At 45.8% G+C, this 27,962-nt stretch overlaps 3 protein-coding genes across 3 annotated transcripts in view; 2 read left to right on the forward strand and 1 right to left on the reverse strand.

The window, feature by feature from the left end:
* Positions 1–15,373, forward strand: part of LOC113149777 (AT-rich interactive domain-containing protein 1B-like) — a 36,323-nt gene extending 20,950 nt beyond the window's left edge. Inside the window, 16 exon segments of the mRNA XM_026342048.1 lie at positions 184–311; positions 410–519; positions 6,213–6,353; positions 7,969–8,178; positions 8,381–8,600; positions 9,674–9,809; positions 9,912–10,087; positions 10,481–10,625; positions 10,892–11,008; positions 11,084–11,165; positions 11,252–11,915; positions 11,918–12,022; positions 12,105–12,235; positions 12,394–12,405; positions 12,407–12,993; positions 13,315–15,373. Of these exon segments, the coding sequence (XP_026197833.1) occupies positions 184–311; positions 410–519; positions 6,213–6,353; positions 7,969–8,178; positions 8,381–8,600; positions 9,674–9,809; positions 9,912–10,087; positions 10,481–10,625; positions 10,892–11,008; positions 11,084–11,165; positions 11,252–11,915; positions 11,918–12,022; positions 12,105–12,235; positions 12,394–12,405; positions 12,407–12,993; positions 13,315–14,419 (4,069 nt within the window). The 3' untranslated portion in view covers positions 14,420–15,373.
* A 742-nt stretch (positions 15,374–16,115) lies between these two features.
* Positions 16,116–19,314, reverse strand: LOC113149776 (transmembrane protein 242-like). The gene is given in 7 exon segments (XM_026342047.1): positions 16,116–16,563; positions 16,670–16,702; positions 16,704–16,738; positions 16,741–16,807; positions 18,055–18,155; positions 18,641–18,776; positions 19,261–19,314. Coding segments are annotated over 6 exon segments (432 nt in total). The 5' UTR covers positions 18,723–18,776; positions 19,261–19,314; the 3' UTR covers positions 16,116–16,449.
* Positions 19,315–19,320: 6 nt separating this feature from the next.
* Positions 19,321–27,912, forward strand: LOC113149778 (probable palmitoyltransferase ZDHHC14). The gene is made up of 9 exons (XM_026342049.1): positions 19,321–19,927; positions 21,110–21,270; positions 23,437–23,580; positions 23,672–23,809; positions 24,838–24,886; positions 25,321–25,423; positions 25,556–25,665; positions 26,909–27,017; positions 27,110–27,912. The coding sequence occupies exons 1-9, from the start codon at positions 19,644–19,646 to the stop codon at positions 27,551–27,553; spliced, it is 1,542 nt and encodes a 513-aa protein (XP_026197834.1). The 5' UTR covers positions 19,321–19,643; the 3' UTR covers positions 27,554–27,912.
* The last annotated feature ends 50 nt before the right edge of the window (positions 27,913–27,962 follow it).

Below are 27,962 nucleotides of genomic sequence, written 5' to 3' on the forward strand. Positions count from 1 at the left end.
TTCTTCTCCTCTGGCATCTTTCAGCTCTGTCTTTGTCTCCATTAACTGCATGGGGAGACTGAACGAACGCTTTAATCTTCATCTTCTTCCTCAGCAAAACCTTCTGCATGTCAGCTGCCAACTCGCCTCTCTGATGTCATCACGTGATAATAAATAAGCCCCTTGTTCTTCTGTGGTGTCCAGGCAGGGCAGCTATCTGGGCATGGCACCTATGGGAGGAATGGGCCCTGGAGGTCCTTTTAGCCAGCAACCAGGCAGCAACTCTGGGAGGATGACGCCACAGGGACCCCCCTACAGCACCCCACCCTCAGGTAGGCCTCTAAACACCAGGACATGTCCAAAATCATTGTGATGGAGGTCAGTGTTGGGAGCATTTTTGTGCATTGGTTGTGTTGTTGTCATGTTTTAGGCCCTGTGATGATGCCAGCAGAAGGGATGGGCGGTCATCCGGATGCCAAGCAAAGGGTTGAGCTGAGCAAAGAAAGTGTCGGCTCTGCCCCCGAACAAGCCAAAGCTAAGGTGAGTCCAGTGTCACGGAGTCACAGCGGCTGTTTGCTCCTAAGCTTGCTCTTCTCCATTTGTTTCTCTCCCAGCATGCTCTGAGAGATGCATGTGTGCTGAGCTTACTGCAAGAATGCATCTTAACGTGTTGGTGAAGAACATCAGTACTGAGATATTTTTCATTTCTAATCCTAAATACAAGAATTATTATTATCACTGTGAATGCTGTTGAGCATTCACAGTATTGTTATTGTAATCTTTATTATTATTATATATTATATATTATATATTATTCTTCCGTACGTTTTTTGGACTCTAACTACTCCTTCATACTTTGAGCTACAGAAACCGTTCAGGTATCAAAATGTTCAGCTTTTTAAGGAGAAGTGTGCTTCCATTCAGAATTTTTATAACTTTTATACTTTTTAAAATATTTAACTTTTAATAACTATTTTTTATAATGGATTCCTATGGGAGAGTCTCTTCAGCAACTCTTCAACTTCTTCTTCTTTCAGCTTTAACTACTTCAGCATACTTTCAGCTACAGAAATCATTCAGGTATCAAAATGTTCAGCTATTTCTGCTCTTTTAATCTTCCATTCAGTTTTTTAATATCTTTTATAGTTTTTTCATAATTTCAGTTTTTGTGACTTGATGTTTTTGGCTGATTTTGGACTTTATAATGGGAGTGAATGATGGAACGTTGGTGCAGCTAGAGTGGATGACGTCACAGCTTAGAGTGGAGAGGCCGATTTTTTCAAACCAAAATCTTTCTCGATAAACTGTCAGCACGGCCGCAATTTTCACTCTATCTAAATAATTTCTTCACAGAAACGTAGGTAAACTTGTCCTGATTCTGATAAGCTATTTGTCTAAGCTCACAGGCAAATCGTTTTTTCTCTGTGAGCCTCAGAGTGACGGGAGTCCCCCTCAGCTCTCCCATTAGCGCCAATGTTAAATTCGGTCTGAGATTCTGTCCGACAAGCTGAAGGGTGCACTTGGATCTCTCGCTCCTGTGACCACAATTTTCAGTCCTCAAACATAAAATTCACACTAGTGGTTCATTAAAGTCTTGGCTCTTACGTAGTTCACTTTTAATGACCATACCTATCGTAGTTTGGCTGAAAAAAGCCTGTTTGTAAGGGCTCCAAATCAGTTTTCACGAGTGAAAATCTTGGCAGTTGAAGTTTCCCGCCTCTCCCCTACAGTCTCCGTGGCAACGGCTGTGTCGGGTCACGTGATCAGGGCTGTTTATAAATTAGCGTGTGTAGTTAGCCTGTTTATGCTAGCGGCTCTTTGCTAACCTGCTTCAGTTTCTTCTACTTTCAGCTCTTTTTTAACTAAACATTTAACTTTACCTTTAACTGTTTAGATAAATTCAGCTATGTTTTATTAACTTCAGCAAATCTATTTCAGCTTTTTTAAGTTAACATTCAGCTGTTTTATCTTCTTCTTCATATGTTTATCTCTGTTAAAACACTTCCTGTTTCTCTTCAGCTAATTTCAGCAGCGTTTTAAAACGTTTCAGCCTTTATCTAAATTACTGTTTAAATTAAATCAGCTATGTTTTATAAACTTCAGCAAATTTATTTCAGCTTTTTTAACTAAACATTTAACTTTACCTTTAACTTTAACTGTTATACTTTACTGTTTAGATAAATTCAGCTATGTTTTATAAACTTCAGCAAATTTATTTCAGCTTTTTTAACTAAACATTTAACTTTAAATGTAACTGTTTAGATAAATTCAGCTATGTTTTATCAACTTTAGCAAATCTATTTCAGCTTTTTTTAACTTAACATTCAGCTGTTTTAGCTTCTTCTTCATATGTTTATCTCTGTTAAAACACTTCCTGTTTCTTTTCAGCTAATTTCAGCAGCGTTTTAAAACGTTTCAGCCTTTATCTAAATTACTGTTTAAATTAATTCAGCTATGTTTTATCAACTTCAGCAAATTTATTTCAGCATTTTTAACTAAACATTTAACTTTAAATTTAACTGTTTAGATAAATTCAGCTGTTTTATCAACTTCAGCAAATTTATTTCAGCTTTTTTTAACTAAACATCTTAACTTCACCTTTAACATTCATATTTTACTGTTTAGATAAATTCAGCTATGTTTTATCAACTTTAGCAAATTTATTTCAGCTTTTTTAACTAAACATTTAACTTTAAATTTAACTGTTTAGACAAATTCAGCTATGTTTTATTAACTTCAGCAAATTTATTTCAGCTTTTTTAAGTTAACATTTAACTTTACTTTTAACTGTTTAGATAAATTCAGCTGTGTTTTGTTAACTTCAGCAAATCTATTTCAGCTTTTTTAAGTTAACATTTAACTTTAAATTTAACTGTTTAGACAAATTCAGCTATGTTTTATTAACTTCAGCAAATTTATTTCAGCTTTTTTAAGTTAACATTTAACTTTAAACTTAACTATTTTAGATGAATTCAGCTGTTTTATCAACTTCAACAAATCTATTTCTGCTTTTTTAAGTTAACATTCAGCTGTTTTATCTTCTTCTTCATATGTTTATCTCTGTTAAAACACTTCCTGTTTCTCTTCATCAACTTTCAGCAGTTCTTCATGAATCGATTCAGCGTTTCAGCATTCACAGTGCATTTTCTTCAGGAAATGCTTTATCTAGTTATTATTATTATTATTATTATTATTATTATTATTATTATTATTATTATTATTATTATTGCTTTTGTGAGTGGCATTATAGCATGTGGGCCGGATGGCATTCGTGCCCTTATTTCATGAGTAGGGTTTTGTTTTTCCTCCTGTTGGAGCCATGACATTATCAGTGTGACCGATGACTATAGTAGGAAAAAGTCTGTTGGGATTTTTCTTAAATACTCTGAAAGCCTGTGGTTTTCCATTGCACTACTCTTTACCTGTGCAGCTGATTTATGAATTATTTCTTAGTCACAGCAGGAATAAAGATGACTGTCCCTACCTTGATCCTGAATTAGATTAGAATGCCACTGGGGAAAACATTAAGGATGCCTCTTATGACCCACACACCAGCAGATTTATTTAATTACCTTTACAGAACCTGTTTAACACCTCACAGGCTGCACCTTTGGGGCAAACATAATTATCCCAAGTGGGCCTTGTACCCCATGAGGGCTCCTGACACTGCATGTGGGACAACCCACCAGTGTCTGTGCCTCCTGTAGAATTGTGCACACAGCCATACCTGTTTTTAATGTTTCGTCAACATTAGCTTGTTGGTGATCTTCAGCGTCATAAACTACACCTTCTTATTCTGCTTTTGAGTTCGATCTGCTTTTATCAGAGGCCAATGAAGGACGGAACAGACTCCAGCTTCAGTTATTTTGATCAAATGATTCATACAAACTGAGGTGAAAACGGATTTTAGGTGAATTTAAATCATAAGAACTGGAAAGTTCTGTCTCCACTGCTCGTTGTAGTAGCTTTTTTTAGCCTGTGGTCTGTTGGTTAGGAACTCCCTGTCTGTCCTCCAGGTCGGTTGTGTTGTGTCATGTGTTTGTGAAGTGCTTGTTAAATTTCCTCGTATAATTCTCCACATTCCTCACTGCACTGAGCTGCAGCTCCTACACTGCTGTTTGCTGCTTCGTCCTGTGGACTAGCTTCTGCCTCGGTGCGTTGCTCCTGTATTTGTACCTAGTTTTGACGCACTGAACTCGGTAGGCAGTAGGACCCTGGCAGAAAAATCCTGAACATCATAAAGAATGAGAAAACGCACCTCTGCTTATAGAAGTAAACTGTATTTCAGACTGACAGGGGAACTTCTCAGTGCAGGAAAAGAGGTTTTACAGAGACAATGATTCCCTTGTGCTATTTTTTAGCATCTTTCTAGTTGGCGTTCTTCATTGTAGTCGACAGGATTGATCAGTTTGTTTCCAGCAGCACGATGTTCATTACACCTGTCATTATTTCGTCCGGGTTTGAGCTGATTTGGAAGTGTTACAGAGAACCCAAAATAAACAGTTTCTGCCGACATCAGCCAGAGTTCCTCCAACGCAGCTCCTGTTTAGATTTTTTTTCCGCTGCTCGTTTCTTCTTGTTTAGTTCACTCTCGGCTCGGCAGCTGGAGAGTTCTGTCAGCTCTGACTTCTCCTCCCTGCTCTCTTTTCTCTTGCCTCTGCTCATTATCCAGTAGTGAAGAGTCGGCCTTGATCACAGCCGGCACTGATCTGTGTCTGGCAGTCGGGGGTTACGTGAGAAGACTCTGCTTTGTCTTGAGTTCACTTGATGAGAACGGGCTGCTTTGTTTCAGCAGTTTGCCGAGTTTCAACAGCACAGCTTTGTGTTTCTCCACAGTGCAGAGGCTGCGCTGCTGCTAATTCCTGCTCATTTTGTGCAGAAGCAGTTTGACGCTCTGCAGGTTAGGTGTCGTGTCTCCTCGTGTCGGCTGTCAGAGAAACTTCAAAATAGATGTGAGACAACAGGAAAATGTGGAAACTTTAAAGTGTGGAAGCTCAGGCTGTGTTAAAATTCACAACAGTTTTACTGTTTTTCCAGAGAAGTCGATTTGGAGAACAGAATAACAGTAAGAGACACAAAAGACGAGGCAGAGATAGTGCTGACTGTATTTATGGTTTAGATTCTATGAGAGGGTAAAATCTGAAAACTAATTGTTATTCAGTGGAACTGAATTTGGTCAGAAAAACAAATTAAGGAACAAACCCGGCAGACTTTCGGTTCTTCTTCACAGATTATTTTACAACTTAAAAGTGACAGATTCACATATTCACCATAGAACCTTAAATGCTGCCTGTGCTCTTACGTTCATGACTTAGGGCCTTGATGGGTTAATTTACACTACAAAACATGAGGGTAGCTCTTGACAACAGCAACAAGACAAACCCGTGACAAAATTTGTGTAACCTCTTCACAACAGAAGTGTCAGTGATGCTGAAACAATCGATTTTCTGTTATCATATAAAAGATGTTTTTGTGCAGAGTCCAGGGTTCAGACCCTAATGTACTGCACTGCGATGAATGAATATCCGTCACCGATACCACAGTGGACATGTGTGACATTGATCTCGACCCTCTGCTTGTTTCCGTTGTTGCTTCGTGCTGCAGCGCCCCCTAGCTGCTGTTGCTGTGTTTGTGACTTGGACTCTGCATGTTCTCGTGGACATCAGTGCATCAGGTTGGTCGTGTTAAAATGTTTATGCACCAGTCTGCTGCGTGTCGGACTTCAGTCAGAACGTCCCCACATCACCGCTGTGTGGTGTGTTGTTAAAGATGATGCTGATGATGAGGTTCACCATCCACGAGTTGAGTGCTTGAACGCGTTTTATGAATTTAGTGGGTCAACCAACGTAGCTAGCAGGTCTCAGTTCTTGAAAGACTAAATGAGTCCCTTATCCCTCTTTTATATTTAATCTCACAATAAGTGTGTGTGTATCATTCATACCGTCCAGTCCTGGCCATGGACAGCTGCAGGCTACCCAGCCCATCAGACATCGTGGTTCTGCTTGCTGGTGATGGTTTTTGAGCCACATTAACCTGGCTGTGAAACGCTAACTGCTAACTCTGCTGTGTGAAGCCGGCTTCACTCCTGAGCTGCTGCTTGTTCACTCTGGGAATGTTGTGCTGTGTTTGAAGAACGTTTCTCTCTGGACACGAACTTCTCTCCTCACCTTGTGGATCTGTTGTGTGTGTCCGTGTGTGTGTGTGTGTGTGTGTGTGTGTGTTTTGTATCACAGGATAGCTACAGCTCTCAGTGTGTGTCCCAGCCCCCCACTCCCTCCCCAATGTCCCCCAGCTCAGCTAGTCTGTCCTCCTGTCACGGGGAGGACAGTGATAGCATTAGCAGCCCTGCCTGGCTCAAGACATCAACCAGCCCCGTAAGTGGCCAAAGCACAGCAACACTTTTCTTTTTGTGTATTTATTTTTCAGAGTTCTATGGTGAGTAAATGTTCCAGGTGATCTTTTCCTAAGTTCTCGCTGTAGAGTTTTGTTCCTCGTCATCACAGAGCCCTGCTTTCTGCTGCCGATGTGTGAAAACCTCATATCTCCACATTTCATGCTCCTTTTTGAGTATTTATTGATCCTGATGCCAGTGAATCCTATCAAATCCCAATAGGTCATGTTGGGTTTAAGCAGCTGTCCATTCACAAAATGTGAACTTTTTGGAGATGCAAGGTTTTCATTGTACAAAGCAGCACAGTAATTGTGTCTTATTATTTTTTATGTTGTCCAGAAGCTTATTTAATGTAAATGTTTTGCTTCATAAAATGATTTTCTACATTTTCACTGTGAAACTTTCTCATTTTAAAAAGAGCAGGTTCAGTTTCTTTCTTTCACATACTAGACAGACAGCTGGGAGCGTGGGCTGTTAGAGAGGAAACTCAATTTTCTTTTATTTGGTCCATGAGGAAAAAATTGTCATAGAATTTAAAAATGGCCTGGAAGGCTTTTTCCAGGAGCTCATTGGATAAGATAAGATTAAATGAGTTGTTAGCAGTCAGAGAGCAGGTTGTTTTATTCCCTAACAAACAAGATTTTATTTCCTGTCACTCACTCAGCTGAGTTAGCTTCAGCTTAGTGTTCAGTTTTGAATCCTTGTTTTGACCGAGAGGCGATGCACCAAGGCTGTTCACCAGCAATGTGAGTCGCCTTGTTGGTGAAGAACCAAAGGAAACTGAAGAAGGCTTAGTCTAAACGTTTGTGCTCCCTGTCCGTGTGCTGACACATCGGCTGAGATCAAATAAATGCAAGATAATTCCTGTGGATTTATGTTTATCACGGCACAGTTCAGATCAAATCATTTAGAATGATCAGATCCTGCTGCGAACAAAGATGTTGTGAGAATGACTGCGGTTAATTTTTATACAACAGAATGATCAGTCAGGCGTAAAGTCCACAAATGTGTTGGAACCCTGTTGAAATGAGAAAGTCTCTCAGACACCTGTCTGTTGGTTTCTGTATTTATTCAGCCAGGATGAAAACTGTGCTTGTGGTTTTGGTGCTGAGTGTGTCGCGGTGCTGCCCAACGTCCTCACTCACTTCTACACAGACAAGAACCTTGAAACTTCAATGTTGTCTTCAAGCTTTACTTTTCTCTGCATGTGTGGACGGCAGAGGTTAAAGAAAGTTCTCAGGCTATATTTATATTTCAGAAACTGAAGAAAACATCATCAATCTGTTGGTTTATAGTTGTGTCTGTGTTTGCATGAACATTAAATCAACACATAAACATAAAATATACATATGAGGGTGGAGGTCGGGGAGCACCGTTGTTTCATGTAACTGTTGTATGAAGCTGCACAGTATTGGTTAAAAACTGATTTACCTGGAGGCTGGTGTAGATCACTGTGAAAACTGTGCAGCTGGTAAACTGGTTACCAGTCCATACTGGCTGACTGGTATCTTGGCAGTATCTTGTGCAGTCTGTTGCATTGTTCTGCTCTAATCTATAAACCCGACACCAATCGTCTTGTCCACGCTTGTTCTCTCCAGAAGCCGAGCGTGGCCACGATGACCAACGAGAAGATCACCCGACTCTACGACATGGGGTCTGAGCCCGAGAGGAGGCTGTGGGTGGACCGCTACCTGTCCTTCATGGAGGAGAGGGGGACTCCCGTGCCAAACCTGCCTGCAGTTGGGAAGAAGCCACTGGACCTGTGCAGACTCTACCTGGCTGTCAGAGAGATTGGAGGACTGGCCATGGTGAGAAACACACCCCTCTGATACCTATGTGTTGAACAAATAGGTATTAGAGATGTATTCAGATATTAGTTTTATTCTGATTAACAGATTTTCACTTTACAATCATATACAACAGAAAAATCTCACATTGGATGCTTCATAAACACACAGAACATTTTAACTAATGTTCACTAATAACTAATTAAACCTGTTGTCCTCTCAGGTGAATAAGAACAAGAAGTGGAGGGAGTTGTCATCTCTGTTGAACGTGGGGACGTCCAGCAGCTCGGCCAGCTCTCTCAAGAAGCAGTACATTCAGTACCTGTTTGCATACGAGTGTAAGGTGGAGCGAGGAGAGGAACCTCCACCTGAGGCCCTGGGGCTCCCAGGAGATGCAAAGAAAGCCCCGTCGCTGCAGGCCAAAATTCAGCCCCCCTCCCCAGGTGAGCAGTTGTTGTCTTTTAGCCATTTGTCACTGCAGGACTGTGGTGCGTGTTAAGGTGGAACCCACCCAACGCGTAAAGTTGGTTTACACCATCAAACTGCTCGATGTTCGTCACTGCTGCAGTGAGTACAAACCAGCGGATCGTGTCAGAGTTGGAACTAAAAGGTGTTCTAGACAATAAAGGACATAGTCTGAACGACCACGGCGATGCTCCTGCGTGGAACCAACGCAGTTGTTTTGGTTTGTGTCACATCAAGAGCACGTCAGGCTGTGGTGTTCGTTAGCAACAGTGACATCTCTCCCTCTGTGGACCAGCTGACACATCAATGAGCTCTGGGTCTTTCTAAATATTCTATATCTGTGTCTGAATCCAGCTGCGAAGCACATTTACCTCCACGTGGAGCTGGTGGTGCTACAGACCGACTCTGTGAATGCAGCCAGGCTGTCGTCTTTGGGAATCCCTCACACACAAACACAGCATTCTGATTATGTAACAGAGGAGCAGCGTGAGTTGTCAGGCGGGGGAGGAGGGTGTGAATGTAAACACCAGTGACCTCAATCTGACCTAATTTCCCACGATACTTCTCTGTCTCACTGGCTCAGCACATACAGTCAGTGTCTAGTGAATGTGTTCACACAGCACTGCCCTGCAGAGCCAGGAGCACATTTCCATGTGCGACAAGTTCCTTATTTTACAAAGCAGCAACACGTCTGAGTCCAGGAGAAAAGTTAGGAAAGTTTTTATTTCACATATTTGGTTTGAACTCCACAGACCAGAATCTGGCCTTTGATATCCTACTTCACCAAATGCTAAATATATTCATGTAAAATTTGAAAAATACACACAAAAACTGCACTGTGACTACAGTAGTTAGGGCTAATTCAAAAATGATGTTGGTACTTAAATGTCTTATGTCATAGAATTGATGTTGATCGGTTCAGCAGCAGTTCTCTCAGGCAGAATCGACTTGTTGTGATATTTCTTTGTCTCAGTATCTGCGGCGTGAAGTTGCACAGGAGCACATAACCCTCGTCCTCAGCAGCTTTTCTGTCTGCTCTGTTTTTCTGCAGCCAACTCGGGCTCCCTGCAGGGCCCTAACACCCCTCAGTCCAGCAGCAGCTCCCTCACTGAGACCCCTGTAGACCTGAAGCCCCCAACACCCGCCTCCACCCCTCAGAGCCAGATGGGCCAACAGGCAGGAAACAGGTAGGAAACGGGATTCAAATGCTCACCTGGAAGAGCTAATCTCAATTACCTGCTTAAACCTGATGGTACAGAATTTACCCCACTGTGTTTGGTTCCTCTTAGGAGTCTGGGAGGAGTGAGCATCCAGGATCCGTTCTCTGAAGGCAGCGATCCAGCTTTCCACAACAAGCGCGGCCCAGGGCCTGGTGGTGCTCCCTACCAGCAGAGTGGAGGCCCAGCAGATCCATCTATTAGGATACCATACGATGCCAACAAAGACTTGTATGGAGCGAGGAAAGGTGTGTGCTCAGAGAGAGAGGATTAAATGTTCATGTTGATTTATGATGACAATAGTGTCGTGTCATGTTGAACACATAAGAAGTCTGTGACTCGATATTTGGGAGAAAATTCTTGTCGCACTTTGAGCTTCACACTCTGGGTAAAACTTAAATAACGATTTTTTATCAGTCATTATGAAGATGGAACAAACTATCCTTTAACCACAGTAATGACAGTGCTGCTCCCTGGTGGTCTGAACCGGAACTGTCCTGTTTTTAGTCACTAAGATTTAATTCTGTAAATCTTCGGGGGAAACGGCTGCTCTCAGCTCAACGGAGACAAAAAAATAAAAGAATAAAGTTTATTTTAGGTTTTCATGAGCAAATTTAGACACCTGTTCTGTTCCTCTTCAGGTCCTGGGTCAGGAGAGTCCTTTGGTCCTGGTCAGATGCCCAGTGGTGCCATGCAGGACATGTACCCCCATGGGCCGCCCACTGGGCCCCTGACAGGGATGGGCCCCAGACCCCAGTATCCCTACGGCCCCAGCTTTGAGCGAAGGTACGACTGTGGTCACACAGCTCAGTCTGCAGCATTTAACCGAGATAAATGTTGTAGTGCAGCAAATCCACTTATGAAACCTTCATACAACAGATTTGTGTGGTTCCCCTTCTAACCAATCACAGAATTTGATTTCATTTGATAATGACAAAACCCTGAAGGGCTGTGGAGGTTGGAGCAGAGGTAGAAGAGCACAGTGGGGCAGGGAGAGGGAGGGCAGAATTAGTTTTAATGAGACATTCACGTAAAAATGTTTTGTCCTGCAGGCCAGGCCATGTCATGGGTCCAGAGGGGGGCATGGCGCCCCCTGGAGGTCAGAACAACATGAGTGCATCTGGAAGCGAGGCCGGCATGTACCCCGCCAACAGATACCCCCACCAGAGGTGAGAGGAGGCCCGAGAGGAAATGCACGTGTTCAAAGTGTTTTTCAGCTAAATAACCGCTGCCTCTGTCTTCAGGCTCGGACACGACGGGTACGCGCAGCAGTTTCCTCACGGCGTGGCCTACACTTCCCATCAGCCCCTGTTCCCTCAGCAGCAGGTGAGACGTTACACTGCAGAATCGTTTCCTGTCCAACAGTCCGATCAGGTCCTGACCAACTAGTCCTGGTGTCTGTGTGTCTGCAGGGCTACAAGCGTCCCATGGAGGGGTTGTACCCCCCCTCGAAGCGTCATGAGGGGGAGGGGTTCGGCGTGCAGCAATACAGCTCTCAGCAGCCTGACATGTTCGGCCCCTATGGAGCCGGAGGAGGAGGAGGAGGGGGGGGCTACATGGTACCCGAACGACAGCCAGTCCAGGGCCAGTATCCGTATCCCTACGGCCGAGACCGCCAGGGGGGGCCGCCGCAGCACAGCATGATGGGTTCAGGACCAGCGTCAGTGTCTGGGGGTCCTGGGGAGGGGCCACAGGGTAACATGTGGCACCCCAGGGCAGAGATAGGCTACACCTACAGCCGGCAGGGCCAGGGGCCCCCCTTTGCGGGCATGAACCGAGGAGACGACCAGGAGGGCAGGGCCCCTCAGGACAGCCAGTGGCCCCCCAATCATCCAAGCCAACGTCAGCCAACCTTTCCCCCTCACTCCTCTTCATCCTCCTCCTCCTCCATGCCCCCCCTCCCCTCCAGGCAACCCCTCTCCTCCTTTCAGGCCACGCCCACTGTCCCTAACCATGTGACCCGCTCTCACAGCCCCTCCTCCTTCCCCCGGCCCCTGGGGGGTTCCCTCTCCCCCAGCAACGCCCCCTACCTGCCCTCTGTGAAGAAGCATGGTGTCCCCCCGGCCCCCCAGCCGCTCACGGCCTCCCCCTCATCCACAGAGAGGTCAGCTTCCCACTCAGCTCCGTGGAGGCCACCCTCCCCAAACTGAAGCCTCGACGGCGCCTCACCGCCAAAGACACAGGTCAGACCCCCCCCTCACAAACTCTCATCTGTGTGCAGGTGTGATTCCCGCTTCTATGTAACTCTGTGATTTGTCCAATCAGGAACCCCGGAGGCGTGGCGAGTGATGATGTCGCTGAAGTCCGGCCTATTAGCAGAGAGCACCTGGGCTCTGGACACCATCAACATCCTGCTGTACGACGACGGCACCGTGGGCTCGTTCAGCCTCACTCAGGTCAGAACGTAGCTTCACCGGATCAGAACGGGCTGTAGTCCAGTAAAGTAACTCCAGTCAGAATCTGATCCGTCTTTACTGAACCTGTTGCTGCAGAGAAACATTTATCTAGTTCCAGACTCTCACTCTCTGTCTTCCGACCTCCTCCTGTCCTGCAGCTCCCCGGTTTCCCTCGAGCTCATTGTGGAGTATTACCGCCGCTGCCTCATTCAGATCTTTGGCATCCTGGAGGAGTACGAGGTGGGAGCTGGAACCCAGAAGACCCGGCCTGACGCTCCTGAGGAGGAGGACGAGGTGACAAAGGAGTTTGACGGGCGATCAGTGGAGGAGATGGAGGAGACTTCACCACTCACAGCTGCACCCAACATCAGCAGAAAGGAGGAGATGATAGACGGCAAAGCTGGTGTCAAAGAGGAGGCGGAGGTGAAGGAGGAGCAGGCAGAGCCCCGTCCCCAGCAGGCCAGCAAGTACGACAAGCTGCCAGTCAAGGTGGAGGAGAGGGGGGAGAAGTGGGAGGAGGTGGAGGAGCGCTGGGCCGAGCTGAGCCGACCCAACGGCTTCATCAGTGGCCTCCTGCACTGGAAGGCTGGAGGAGGAGACTCTACCACTCATATCCAGACGCACTTTGAACCCCCCACAGGAGTCTTCAGCCCCCCCAACCCAGCGGAGAGGGAGGGAGGAGGCGGCGTCAGGAGGAGGGAGGAGGCGGAGAAGAACCAGCCAGGTGGGGAGGAAACGCCCCCAGAAAACACAACAAGGTAAAAACACAGGGGGGGAGGTAAAGGTCTGGGATCAGGGCTATATCCAAACCGCCTACAGGAAGAGTCCAGCATCAGTGTCCTGGGTGGTTCTGAGTCTTCCAGCTGGTTCTGTTGGAAGGTTAAAAGGCCAAAAGCCTCCAGGACCACGGGTCTCAACAGGACCACGGGTCTCAACAGGTCCACGGGTCTCAACAGGTCCACGGGTCTCAACAGATCCACGGGTCTCAACAGGTCCACGGACACGTTCCACACATGTTCAGTAGAAAACGGCTTCGTTTGTTTCTCAGCTTCTAATAATTTTTATCTCCTTCACTTTAGATCTTTGTTGTCGTTTTCTGTTGATGAAGATTTACCTCATTCAGTTCTTTGTGTTCTTCCAGGCTCCTCGTCAGAAGTGAAAGGTCAGAGGTCACCCGTTCAGAGTCCCATCAGCCAGCTGGAGGATGAGCCCCGCTGCTGGGATGAGGCTCCGCTGTCCGTGGCCGAGTCCTGGCAGGACGCTCTGGCTAAACGATGTGTCTGCATCTCCAACATCGTGCGCGGCCTCTCCTTCGTCCCCGGCAATGACGCCGACATGTCTCGGCACCCGGGCCTGGTGCTGATCCTGGGCCGCCTGGTGCTGCTGCACCACCACCACCCCTGCAGGAAGCGGGCGCCGCCCACCTACCAGCGGGAGGAGGAGCAGGGTCTGGCCTGCAGCCGGGACGAGTGGTGGTGGGACTGCCTGGCGGCACTCAGGGAGAACACGCTGGTGACGCTGGCCAACATCTCAGGCCAACTGGACCTGTCGCTGTATCCCGAGAGCATCTGCCTGCCCATCCTGGACGGGCTGCTGCACTGGGTGGTGTGTCCGTCCGCCGAAGCCCAGGACCCCTTCTCCTCGGCGGGCGGCTTCTCCTCGCTCACCCCTCAGAGACTGGTGCTGGAGTGTCTGTGCAAGCTGAGCATCCAGGACTGCAACGTGGACCTGCTGCTCGCCACGCCGCCCTTCAGCCGCCAGCAGAAGCTCTTCTCCACCCTGGTGCGCCTCGTCGGCGAGAGAAAGAGCCAGGTGTGTCGGGAAATGGCGGTGGCTGTCCTGTCCAACCTGGCGCAAGGCGACCCCACGGCGGCGAGGGCCATTGCTCTGCAGAAGGGCAGCGTGGGAACTCTGATCGGCTTCCTGGAGGACAGCGTCGCCATGGCTCAGTACCAGCAGAGTCCGCACAGCCTGCTGCACGCCGCCGCACCGCCGGAGCCGCCCAGCGTCAACATGATGTGTCGCGCTGCCAAGGCGCTGCTGGCCATGGCGAGGATGGAGGAGAACCGGGCGGAGTTTGTTCTGTACGAGAGCCGGCTGCTGGACATCTCGCTGTCAGCCGCCCTCAGCTCCTCGGTGGCGGCCATCATGTGTGAAGTACTGTTTAAAATTGGCCGCTCGTGACACGGACGCCGCCACGGAGCGCGCTCAGTGGTGCCGGAAGCAGCTCCGCCCATGTGATGAACTGGCTCCTATTATATTTTTATTTAAAGAACAGAACGCAATCGTTTTTACATACAAATGAATATATATAGAATATATAAAGCTTCTCGGCTCCATCTGCAAATGTTTATTTGGGATTTTTAAGTAATTTTAATACAAAAATATTTAATACTTGTATTTTTAATTTTTTATTCTTTCGTCAGTTTGTTGTTTTGTTTTGTTTCAACCAAAGTGAGACGGTGGAGAACGCTCGGGTTCTGGCTCCTTGTGCTCGTTTCTTTCTGTTTGTGGCGCTGTTTTTTTGGTTGGGTTGGACGGTGGGTCGGATTTATTTAAATGTTGTAGATAGGCCTCTTTTCCTCATGTGGTTTGACAGGAAACACTGATGTGCAGTCTGTACTTTGTTCTGGTGCAATAGGTTTGTTTGAACATTATTTGAAATGTGAATTTTTGACCATCTGCAGTTCGACCATCAGTATTTTGCCAAAACCACAGCAGTATCACGCAAAAGAGGTTCGGGAACACGGGGTGGGGGGCTGCATCGCTTTGTGTTTTTTAAGAACTTTTTGTGTCCTCCACCAATCAAATCTAAATTTCCCTCCACCGTCATCCTCCTTCTGTAAATAGACGATGTACATTTGAGCTCCAACAGGTGGCGCCATGACTCGGTAACGAACAGTCGACGTTTTTAATCCACTCACCTGAAGATTTAGTTTCTCCCTCTGCACCAGGTGAAGACAGTTTTTTGTGTAATAAAACTCCTCAGTTTCAGGATGGGTTACGGGGTCTGGACTGTGGGGTGTTTGATTTGAGACTGTATGTGCAGGAGGTCGGGAACTGTGCTCATCATGTTGCTAACTGACTTCAGAAACAGTTATAAAATGTAATGAGAGAAAAAGAAAATCTCTACATCCAGAACGTCTCCTGTTTGATTTGACACTTCTTCCCCTTGAGATCTTTATATGTTCCACAACATGTTGAAGAATAAATATCCAAGAACTCTGGTTGAGCACTGAACACAGCGCTGTGCTGGTTTATGAGAGCGAGCCGGACTGGTTGGTGGACTGGTTGCTTAAGGTTTTGATTTAGGTCATTAATGCAGAATCGAATGAGTAGCACAAAACTTCCCAACCCTGACTAAGACTCTGCTTTGACTTTGGACTTGAGTTGGACCAGGACCTTTCTGTCTTGGAACCTGTTGGTTCTGCCTTGAGCCTTAACCTGGATCTTAGCTCTTGACTTGAAGTTCACTGGTGTCCACTTGGACTGGACTTGATTCCCGACTTGTTGGCCCTCACGTGGCCTCTTGACTCCGGACTCGACATGTCTCCTGCACAGGACCAGGAACTGGCTGGGTCAGGGTTCACAGTTGCTTTAGAATTTCTAGGTCCTGACTTGAAACTCAACCCCAGATTTCTTGATCTGGACTTCAGACTTGGCTCAGGATGTTTTGTGTTGTCATGCTAACGTGCTAATCGTGCTAATGCAGATGTTTACACTGGTGCCCACAGTTTTCGGTCTCTGCAGAGCAGCTCGGTCAAGTTCGACACCTCTGACTCAGAAACATGAGAAGAATCAGTTCATTAAATCTGCAGTTTCAAACTAAACATAGAAACAACCAACATGTTTTTATTGAGTGTTAAGTTAACGCCACGTGTACGAACCACACGCTCCTCTTTATTCGACACGACACATTAGAAATGAGACTTAATCCTGTTTTTATGTTTGGTTTTCATCACAGAAGAGTCGTCTCTCAGCCTCAGAGACGGTTGTGATTCCGTTTTAAACCGTTCCAACAGGAAGCTCCAACTTTACATGTAGCACCCAACATCTGACCACAGAGCTCTGATCCAGGTGGGACCCTGGGAACCCGACAGGTCCAAAGTTTTTCCCAGAATAAACTAAGTCTGTGGCGCAGTTCACAGCCTGGTCGAAGCTCCTCGTTGTTTTCAGTCTCTTATGATTCATCGTCTTCCAGCAGCAGCGACTTTTCACTTTGACTTGAAGACAGAGTCCAAATCCAGCGGCTCGGATCCAGCTGTGGCCTCAGAGCTCTTTGGGATGGATGGGAAGAAGGTCTGCATCTTCTGTCTGAACTCCGATAGCTGAGAAAACACATGAAGCACAAAAGTGAGGGAAAGACAATAAAGCTGCAGCTCGGTCTTCTGTGGATCTCTGCAGAGACTCAGAGTAAAGTCAGGAGACACGTACGCTGTGAACGCCGAGGACTTTCCACACGGTGAAAACTGAGCAGACCGACTCCACACCAGGCAAACAGAGACCCCAGCTCAGAGCTCTGAGAGCCAGCGACGCTCCGCTCTCTGGGGCCGCTGCTGTCGGTACGACCCCCTGAAGAGGAACCAGAGTCACAGGATGGAAATCGTTATTACAGATGACAGCGGAGAATTTAGTTCATCAAACCCATTTCTATTGTAATGACAATATTTTATAACGTGAAAAACGTGTATTTAAAAACTTAAACTTTATCAAAGTAATTTTTTTTAATTACTACTTTTAATTTTAGACGCGTTTTTACTACATATTTTACTTAATTTGCTTTTTCTTTAAATACATTTAGTTTTTTTTTCCTATAAAAATTTTTCAATTTTTATTATATTTTCGGCAGCTTTCTGTCAAAAAACTATAACTATTATAGGAACTGTTCAATTTTTTTCTACATATTTTAGCTTGAAGAATTTTTCTTGCAATAGTAAATTTTCAGGTTTATTCATCAGAACTTTGTCTAAATGCGTTTTTCAAGCTCGGTGCTCTGAAACACAACAAAGACAGGTCTGTGATGGAAACAGAGTCGAGGAACAAACACTCGATTGTGCCTCAACGCAAAGTTTATGTCAGACACCAAACTGATGTCCATGTGCGTCACGGTTAATCAGATCCTGTATACGACCAATAACCAAACGGATCGGATCAGGTCCCAGGTCTCGGCGAGGACATTTCACGGAGAGTCTGGACTGTTGGCGGATGTGTTGTTTTTCTTCCACTCAGAATTTGTGCTTCACCTGTGAAATTAGTGGAACCTTGTGGTGGTGTCAGTAAATCAGCTGCAAACACCTTCAGTTCTCGCCTCGGCCCCTCTTTATCCACAGCCTTCTCTGCTGCCTCTGTTTCTGTCTCTAGGGCATCGGGCTGTGACACTGAAGAACCTCCTGCTCTCGACACGAACACTGGCAGATGTTCTGTGAGTAGCTGAGGTTTCAGTCGTCCAAACGACTCATTTCATTCACTTTTTAGGCAGAAATACCAAAACATTGCTGGTTCTAGTTTCTCAGTACGACTTCAGCCTGTGTTTGGGCACATTTACTCTTTAGATTGTCCCCAACAGAAGCTGAATTTAATTTTAGGTTTTCTTAAAACATCAACTTTCTAAATCAAGTTCTGCATTTTAAAATATTTTTTACACATTAGTCACTTAAAGGATTTGTTTAGCACAGAGTATTACTGACCTGGTTCTTACTGATACACTGAGAAATGTGTGTTAATGAGCAGTTTTTAATATCTGTGTTAATCTATGTTCAGCAGAAACATGATCCTCTTACAGAAAAAACCCTGTAATAATAATAATTGTTGAGCTGTACCTTATTGAACCACTCTGGGCTTTTCTTCTTGGCCAGTGCCAACGTGGAGCCAAATCCTGCAATCATCCCTGCAGAGGCCACCGTGGTCAGAAAAGCTGCACCTGCACACAGGAAGTCAGGTGAGGACGTGAGCGACACCTGTTCTACCACAGGGCACATTTACTGGTAACAGTACTACAGTCCGGTAATAGGAGAAACTACGACTTATATTGTCTCTAAATGAACAAAATAATAAGTAGAGTAACATTAAACCACAGATTTAAACCTCCACAAAAGACCACAACTTAGTAATTCAAGAAAACCTAATTAATCATAGTTTACATGTTAAGGACCGTTCAGTAAGATGTACGGAAATCTACATCTGTCTAAACAGATATGACTTTTATTAACATGGTGTTGGGAAATTTCAATAAGTGAAAACAAATTAAAATCTCAATTTTTAAATTGGAGTTTGGCAGAAGAAGGAGACAGCTCGACATTGCTGTGACCTCAGATAGAAAACGCCATAAAATGCCAACAAACAGAAGAAGCTAATGCAGCTACACATGATGTGAACTACAAGCTAACGAGCTAAGCGCTGACTCACCTTTTAACACCTGTAGTTTGGCTTCTCCATCACTTTCTGCTCCTTCTACATCCACCGTCGTGTTTCCATCAGCCGCTGTCATGTTGTTTCGGTCCAGCTGCGTAAAGTGACCGGACAGAAACAAGGCAGCTAGGAACTGAAAGACACCGTCGTACATTTTGAGCGAATAGAAAATGGTTTTATCCAGAATATAAATAAAGTATGATTTGTAGTTTTAATTACACAAACTACTACATGTCTTTTATGTCGATATTTAATTATAATAACCGTTTATTTAATGGGCAGAGTGTGGCACACAGACGGTATCAAAGATCGCCTATTATAGTAGAAAAACGTTCACATGTTGTAGAGGTCCCACTCTTAATAATAAAATGTGCAGAAATAATTTAGAGCTTAGATTTAGTTCAGATTTAATATGAAGTAATCCTACTTCAACAATTAGTCTTAAATTAGATCTTTTTTAAATGTAGTTAGTTTCACACACAGTTTTTAATGCTCAGATAAATTCAGCTGACACAAAACAAAGATCGAACTAAAGGTGAATTTAAAATAAAAGTGAATTTCTGACACAACGAGAACTTTAATCAGTGAATTCACTGTAGACGAAATTCAGCTTCTACATTTTCTCTGCAGGGTGGTTCTTCGCAACGATAGAGGATCTGTGCAGTCCGGGTCTCGGAGCTCCATCAGCTCTGCGGAGGACCAGGATCCTCTTCACACCCTCCTCCTCTTCCTCACCGACACAGACCATCACCAGGTTCTCTCTGACGATCCGGAGCCGGTCCACACCCGGACCGTCGTCCCCGTCCAGACCCGGATCCTGTGGATTCTGTGAGTGGGTGCTGGTCGGACACGAAGCGGGGCGCTGGGTTCTGAGCGCCAGAGCCCGAGTGTTGGTTTATGGATCCAAACCGAAGCCGAAGATTCATGTTGGATCGTGAACGCACCAGGAGCTCAGATTGATTTGAATATTTACCTGTCCGCTCCTCACCTGTGGGGACACATGTCTCAGGTCCATCATGCGGTTCCGGACCAGCAGCAGCCGGGTCAGTACAACCAGATCTGCACCCGCGGCAGCAGCAGCTCGACCCCGGCCGCCGCTGAGGGAGCAGAGCCGCCCTCCTGCCCGGGTCACAGGAGCCGGACCCCCCGCAGAAAGTGGCAGGTGTTCCCCGGGAGGAACCGGTTCTACTGCGGCGGGAGGATCATGATGGCGAGACAGACCGGGGTTTTCTACCTGACCCTGGTCCTGATCCTGCTCACCAGCGGCCTGTTCTTCACCTTCGAGTGAGTAAATGAACACACATGATGGAGAAAGAGGAAGGTGATCACGAATGAATCAGAACCAGTTTCTGTTTGTGGTGGTACCGAGTCTATACCGAGTCCGTTCATGGTAAAACGGTCCCAGAGTTCACCTGGTGGTAATCTGCAGAGACCTTAGGCCAGAAGGTGGATTCCATTAGGTCTTTAACCCCTGGAAAGGTCCTGGAACTTTCTGTCCCAGGAACTAAAGCCCTCTGGACTCCACCAGTCCCTGGAGGACATCAGGACCAAATCCCTGAGAGGGTTAAGTAAATGATCCCACTGACATATCAGGACTTGGACTGACAGTTCCTGGACCTTCGGTACATCCCCCAGACCAGACTTTCTGGGGGGTAGAACTACCCTGCATGTCCCCTTAGACCCTGGTTCTTCTGCTGGAAAGCAGGTAGAGGTCCTGAGGTTCCTGGTCCCTGGAATTGGCCTGTTGGTTACTAAATCTGATGAAGAAGTGGAGCGGGACCTAGTGACTGACTGGTTTTAGTCCTAAAACTGGACAAACGGAACCGATTTAAACAAATGACCCAATTTCTAATGCTTGTCTGTGAAAAAGTTTGTGAACCAGCGTCAGCAGCTGTTGATCAGCTGATTTAGATCTAAAGTCTGACCAGCACCTCTGTGCATCAATAGACCTGTTCAGGAACGCGACTTTAGTCTTTCTTACACCTCAGGCGGGTGTCTGCTGTTCTGTCTGTGGTTCAGTGGATTTAGAAACAAGTTCAATTCACCATCAGGTGATCAGCGAGGGCGGCGTCCTGTCAGTGACCCTGACAGGACCAGGTCCCTGGAACCCACCACAGGTCCACGTCTGAACCTGTGAAGGACGACTTTCAACAAAACTGCAACTAAAGTCAGTTTAGCTGAAACCACAGCAACAGAGAAGCTTCAGAAGCATGTGACAAACCAAACGGTGAGACTTGATAAAGACCAGAGAACAGAAGTAGGTTTCTGAACATGGTTAGAAGTAGGAAGACAGACCACCGACGACAGACAAAAGTGTTATAGGACGACCTGAGGAACCTGATCAGTGACATGAAGCTGACCTCGAGCTGATAAATCAGTAAAAGGTCGATCCACAGCTCGGAGACTCTGAAGAACCGGTCCTGAGGTGTTCTCTCTTTGAACTTCAGTTTGTTTTCATTTTCTCAGCTGTCCCTTCCTGGCGTCCAGCCTGACCCCGGCCATCCCAGCGGTCGGCGGCGGCCTCTTTGTCTTCGTGATGGGGATGCTGTTCAGGGCGAGTTTCAGCGACCCCGGTGTCCTGCCCAGAGCCACGCCGGATGAGGCCGCCGACCTAGAAAAGCAGATCGGTAACTACAGACACAAACACAAAGTAGATGCTGAAAACAGGTGAGGCGTCAGGCTGGGTGGTGTGGTAAAGGTGGAGGTGTGCAGGTGAAGCAGGAGAAGGGGAGGAGTCCACAGACATCTGGAGACAGGAAACAGGCAGAACTGTGTTGACTAAAAGGTGAAAGGTCAGAAGGAGGAGAGAAATCTTCCCTCATCGATCAGTAATTATTTTAATTAGTGAGCCTTCAGTCTGTTCACTAACGAGTCCGAGTCATTACAGAAACTGTGAACCACCTCCTGAACCGTACTGTGAGGACATTCTGTCCTGTCCTTTAAACATTGAGTGGTTTTAGGATTCGGGTTAGAACCCGGTTCTGGGACTGTGCCATGAGTTCCCTCACAGCTACACAGCGTGTTTCTCGTCTCTTCAGCTCCTCTGTCAGACGTGTGTCAGAGCGAATCAGACATTTTCTCAGAAACTAAACGTTCTGGTGGAGCTTCTGTCGTCTATTTCTGGAAACTGTTATTAATGTTGTTTATTTATTTCTGTCAGTCAGATGTTAAACTGTGGAACGTGAAGGAAGCAGATAGAGGAAAGGTGGTTTGTACTGTGTTCAGTTAGTGGTCAGGAAGTTATTTTGTGACGCACAACTTCAACGACATCCCAACTTCATGTTTGACAAAGGAAACTTAAAGGACTGTTAATATTTCATATTGATCAATATCCAACAATAGAAAGAGGGAACAACCAAAAATAACTGGAGATGCAAAATGTCACCAAAAGAAGCACAGTTGCCACACTACAAGACAGCAAAGAGACCCAAATCAACCTCAAAGAGACACCAATCAACCTCAAAGAAACACAAACAACCTCAAAGAGACACAAAACAACTTCAAAAAGACACAAAACAACCTCAAAGAGACACAAACAACTTCAAAGAGACACAAACAACTTCAAAGAGACACAAAACAACTTCAAAAAGACACAAAACAACCTCAAAGAGACACAAACAACTTCAAAGAGACACAAACAACCTCAAAGAGACACAAAACAACTTCAAAAAGACACAAAACAACCTCAAAGAGACAAAATGACTTCAGCTGTAAAGACACAGACATCAGAACACAAACAGTAAAAAGAAACTCAACAATAACAAATCCTGAGACAAAAACCTCAGAGACACAAAACAACTTCAAGAGACACAAAACAACCTCAAAGAGACAAACAACTTCAAAGAGACACAAAACAACCTCAAAAAGACACAAAACAACTTCAAAGAGACACAAACAACCTCAAAGAGACACAAACAACTTCAAAGAGACACAAACAACTTCAAAGAGACACAAACAACCTCAAAGAGACACAAAGAACCTCAAAGAGACACAAGCAACCTCAAAGAGACACAAAACAACTTCAAAGAGACACAAACAACCTCAAAAAGACACAAAACAACTTCAAAGAGACACAAACAACCTCAAAGACACACAAAACAACCTCAAAGAGACACAAACAACCTCAAAGAGACACAAGCAACCTCAAAGAGACACAAACAACCTCAAAGAGACACAAACAACTTCAAAGAGACACAAACAACCTCAAAGAGACACAAACAACTTCAAAGAGACACAAAACAACCTCAAAGAGACACAAAACAACTTCAAAGAGACACAAAACAACTTCAAAGAGACACAAACAACTTCAAAGAGACACAAAACAACCTCAAAGAGACACAAAACAACCTCAAAAAGACAAAAAACAACTTCAAAGAGACACAAAACAACCTCAAAGAGACACAAACAACCTCAAAGAGACACAAAACAACTTCAAAGAGACACAAACAACCTCAAAGAGACACAAACAACTTCAAAGAGACACAAACAACCTCAAAGAGACACAAACAACCTCAAAGAGACACAAAACAACTTCAAAGAGACACAAAACAACTTCAAAGAGACACAAACAACCTCAAAAAGACACAAAACAACTTCAAAGAGACACAAACAACCTCAAAGACACACAAAACAACCCTTCATCATAGTGTCTGAGTGCTGCTCCTCTCTCGGGGCCTTTTACAGTAACTTCACTTCAGTTTTTGAATGTGTGTCTTTGTTTCAGTCATTTGGTATCAAACAGGACAAACTCTGTCTTTGTGAGTTCACGTTCTTTGTGGTGTTTGTGTTTTCAGACTCTTCGGGCTGCTCCAGACCGCCCCCCCGCACCAGAGAGGTCTTCATCAACGGACAGACGGTCAAACTGAAATACTGCTTCACCTGCAAAATCTTCCGACCGCCTCGAGCGTCTCACTGCAGCCTTTGTGACAACTGCGTGGGTCAGTGCAGGTTTTAACGCTGCTGAGCTCCTGGTGGCGCTGTTCTGTACCGTTTGTGAGGGATCTGATGACTTCCTGTTTCCTCTCTCAGAGCGTTTTGACCATCACTGTCCCTGGGTGGGGAACTGCGTTGGCCGGAGGAACTATCGCTTCTTCTACCTGTTCATCCTCTCGCTCTCCTTCCTCACCGTCTTCATCTTCGCCTTCGTCGTCACACACATCATCCTCCGTGAGTGACACCGCCTCCTCGCTGCTCCTACTGTGATTCACTTTGAACAGACGAGTGTGTGATTAATGAAACGAGGCTCAGACATCGATCGTCCTGTCCAGGCGCTGACCGGCGTCCAGAGGCTGATGCTGCAGTACGAGCAGTACGTTACTGTTTCCTGTCAGTCATCAATCAGAGCAGACCTGCAGCCCAGGTCCACTGTTCTGGTTCAGACTGTTTACGTACAAAAACCAGATAAATGTCAGAAAACACAGCGGTACAGTTCCTGAGTCTCCTCGAACCTGCACTGAGTCTTGATTCGGTCTTGTGGACTCGTGGAGGTCGTGACTGTGCTGACCCTTCAGACCGGGTTTTACGACTCCGTCTCGTGTTGTTTTGACTCAGCTGGTCTCTGACTGGTCTTGGTCCTGGTGGGTTCTTAGTCTAGTGGGTATTATGATTTTATTTTGATGGTATCGGGGGCTCTGACTTGTTTCGAGCTGGAAACTTGATCAATCAAAGTTGAGCAAATGCTGAATCAGAGAAGTTCACTTTCTCTGCAGGTCTCCGTAGACGTTCCGTTGATTTTTGTGTTTCCAGATCTGAAGCCGCCTGCCGATCGTCCCCGTCACGCTCATTGACCTACTTCCCAGCGCTCAGACTGCTGTTGTTGACTTCCTGCCCTGCAGGTCCAAAGTGTCTGGAAACTGGAGCCTCCGGCTGCTTCAGATTCCGACTCTAACAAGCAGCCGATTGTGTGAGACAAACACGTGTCCTCCTCCAAACACCACGATGCTCATTTCTGTTTTTAGCAGCAGAGCTATAAAAAGACGCAGCCGAGCGACTTTGATCTACAAGAGAAACAGAAGAGACTCTGTGAGTTTTAGAATCTCGTGGTCTGTGATCAGGTATTTAGAGGAAAAACATGTCCATCAAAACGAAGTTCATGCATCATCGGAGGTGATGAATGACCTGAGATGATCAGAGGCACAAAGCAGGATGTGTTTATATCTGTTTTTACACTTGTCTCTCTTCTCTTTGTCTCGTAGGATCGAACCAGACCAGTTTCCTGATCGCTCTCAAAGACAATCCGGCCAGATATCCTGTGACGAGCTTCATTTAGACCTTTCATGTTTGTTTCAGTACATTAATTCATGAATTGATCCGTACGTCGGACAGAACCTGATTCTAACTGCTGCAGGTAAACTCTTACATTTGTGTTGAACCTGCAGAACCTCAAACGTCAAACCAGCCCCCCCAACACTGTCTGTGGTTATTACTGTGTGATCGATCGACTCTGACGCAGTCATCAACCGCAGGTCAATACGTCCCATGATGCATTGCCAAGGTCAAACTGAAAAGCAGAGCGACACCCTGCTGTGTTTCTACTGTTTTCTACAGCTTGTTGTTAATTCACTTTTTATTATGATCATTAATGAACTAAAATGAAAACATTTAAATTAATCGTCTAGAATAAAGCAGCTGATCGATTCCTCCACACTTGAAATGTGAACTTTGACTCTGTTCTCCACCGTCCTGGAGCTCGTCGTCTGCTTCTTCTCCGTCTGGTCCATCGTCGGCCTGTCCGGGTTCCACACCTACCTGATCGGCTCCAACCAGACCACCAATGAGGACGTGAGTATACAAGGCTCCACGCTATGGTCCAAGGACCAGCAGGAGGCCCCAGAGAGGGTTCCAGAGGGACTGGGACTAGTCCAGTCTCACAGTTTTACTGTTCCCTGTAGTCATTGATCTGCTCTGGTTCAGATCAAAGGGTCCTGGTCCACGAAGCGAGGGAAGGACAACTACAACCCCTACAGCCACGGAAACATCGTGACCAACTGCTGCGCCGCTCTGTGTGGACCCCTGCCCCCCAGGTCAGAGTGTTGGTCATTGATTGACTGATGGATGGAAGCTGCCCGGGGGAGGAATCTAGAGGGATTTTCAAAATAAGAGCACAGCTTGATTGTGTGTGTGTGTGTGTGTTAGTGTGTGTGTTAGTGTGTGTGTGTGTTTGTGTGTGTGTTTTAGTGTGTGTTTTAGTGTGTGTTAGTGTGTGTGTTAGTGTGTGTGTTAATGGTGTGTTAGTGTGTGTTTTAGTGTGTGTTTTAGTGTGTGTGTTAGTGTGTGTGTTAGTGTGTGTGTTAGTGTGTGTGTTTGTGTGTGTTAGTGTGTGTTTTAGTGTGTGTTAGTGTTAGTGTGTGTGTTAGTGTGTGTGTGTTAGTGTGTGTTAGTTTTGTGTTAGTTTTGTGTTAGTGTGTGTTTTAGTGTGTGTTTTAGTGTGTGTTTTAGTGTGTGTTAGTGTGTGTTTTAGTGTGTGTTTTAGTGTGTGTTAGTGTGTGTTTTAGTGTGTGTGTTAGTGTGTGTTTTAGTGTGTGTTTTAGTGTGTGTGTATGTGTGTGTGTTAGTGTGTGTATGTGTGTGTGTTAGTGTGTGTGTGTGTGTTAGTGTGTGTTAGTGTGTGTGTGTTAGTGTGTGTTTTTGTGTGTTTTTGTGTGTGTTAGTGTGTGTGTTCGTGTGTGTTCGTGTGTGTTGTGTGTGTGTGTGTGTTGTGTGTGTGTGTGTTTGTGTGTGTTTTAGTGTGTGTTAGTGTGTGTTTTGTGTGTGTTCGTGTGTGTGTGTGTTTGTGTGTTAGTGTGTGTGTTCGTGTGTGTTTTGTGTGTTCGTGTGTGTTTGTGTGTGTTTTCGTGTGTGTTCGTTTTTGTGTGTGTGTTAGTGTGTGTGTTCGTGTGTGTTGTGTGTGTTTTAGTGTGTGTTGTGTGTGTGTGTGTTCGTGTGTTTTTCGTGTGTGTTGTGTTGTTTTCGTGTGTGTTTTCGTGTGTGTTCGTGTGTGTGTGTGTTCGTGTGTGTTCGTGTGTGTTTAGTGTGTGTTTTAGTGTGTGTTAGTGTGTGTGTTAGTGTGTGTTAGTGTGTGTTAGTGTGTGTTAGTGTGTGTTAGTGTGTGTTAGTGTGTGTTTTAGTGTGTGTTAGTGTGTGTTTCACCTGGCGACCTCCCCACAAGTGCTGACATCGTCTGTAAACACACATTTTAATTATCTGAAGTTAACGATGAGAAGTAAATTTTTACTTCTCGGTCTGTTAATGAACCTTGACCCCCCCACCCCCACTTTTGTTTCCCAGTTTGATTGACAGGAGAGGTCTGATCCAGTCCGACATCCCGCAGACCGTCTCCCAGTCTAACGGGACCAGTGGCAGCAGCTCCACCCCGAGTCAGCTCTACAGTCACATGGTGGGTGGAGGATGTGAATCGTGATTTGATGATGTGCCCCCCCACCCCCGGTTCAAACAGCTAACGAGCAGCTGATTGTCTTCCTGTCTCAGTGTGATCAGGATCAGTGTCTCCAAAGCACCAAGTTCGTCCTCCATGCAGCAGCCACCCCTCTGCTCCACAGCGACCCCGTGGTCCTGCCTCCTCTGCCGGGAAAGACCACCAGCCTGGGGGGGCCCTGCGCCTACCTGCCCCCCACCCAGCCGAGCCTAGCGTCCTGCGGGGGAGACGTCCTGGCCCCGAGGGTCGCTGCTGCCGACTCCCGCTGCCGCCACCATCTCCACCACCACCTCCATCACCACCACCATCACTTCGTCAGTCCAGAGGAGACGCCCTGCACCACGCCGCAGGGTGCCCCGCCCTGCCCCGCTCACCTGCACCTCCCCCCACAACCACACCCACCCATTCCCTCCCCTGCCGACCTGTACGACCCCGTCAGTCAGGACGCTCTGCACGAGGACTCGGTCAGAGGCCTCGTTAAACTCAGCTCAGTCTGAACCAGCAGGACGCGTGAGTGTAGTTTGACCTCAGTTTGACCTTCGTTCATCACAGAAATAAAAATATTACGTGTTTAATTTGAGGTTCAGGTCTAAAAGTTATGGAAGCTCATTAGTGCCACTAAAAAAATATATTTGTCACAAAAAGGTCAAAGTTCTGACTTCCTGTGTTGTTTTGATGACAAACAGACGAAGTGAAGAATTATTGCTGATTAATAAACAGAGACAAACCAATCACACAGCAAATACTGTAGTAGTGGAGGAAAAAGTACACACAGTACTACATTCTAGATATCTAATCCATGTAAAGTACAGAAACCTTCTGAAGGATGTTATGTTCAACCTCTTTGTGCCTTTAGGAGACTTCTTTATCTCTTATTTCAAACTAGTCTAAACGTCTAAATCTCCA

The sequence above is a fragment of the Anabas testudineus genome, chromosome 24 (assembly GCF_900324465.2).
Source record: "Anabas testudineus chromosome 24, fAnaTes1.2, whole genome shotgun sequence".
NCBI lineage: Eukaryota > Metazoa > Chordata > Actinopteri > Anabantiformes > Anabantidae > Anabas > Anabas testudineus.

Excerpts from the sequence above, each read along its gene's own strand:
- LOC113149778 (XM_026342049.1), top strand. The coding sequence starts at position 19,644 with ATGTCTCAGGTCCATCATGCGGTTCCGGACCAGCAGCAGCCGGGTCAG. Across the intron at positions 19,928-21,109 it reads GGCCTGTTCTTCACCTTCGA|CTGTCCCTTCCTGGCGTCCA; the intron begins GTGAGTAAATGA and ends TCATTTTCTCAG. Across the intron at positions 24,887-25,320 it reads CTCAAAGACAATCCGGCCAG|CGTCCTGGAGCTCGTCGTCT; the intron begins ATATCCTGTGAC and ends TCTGTTCTCCAC.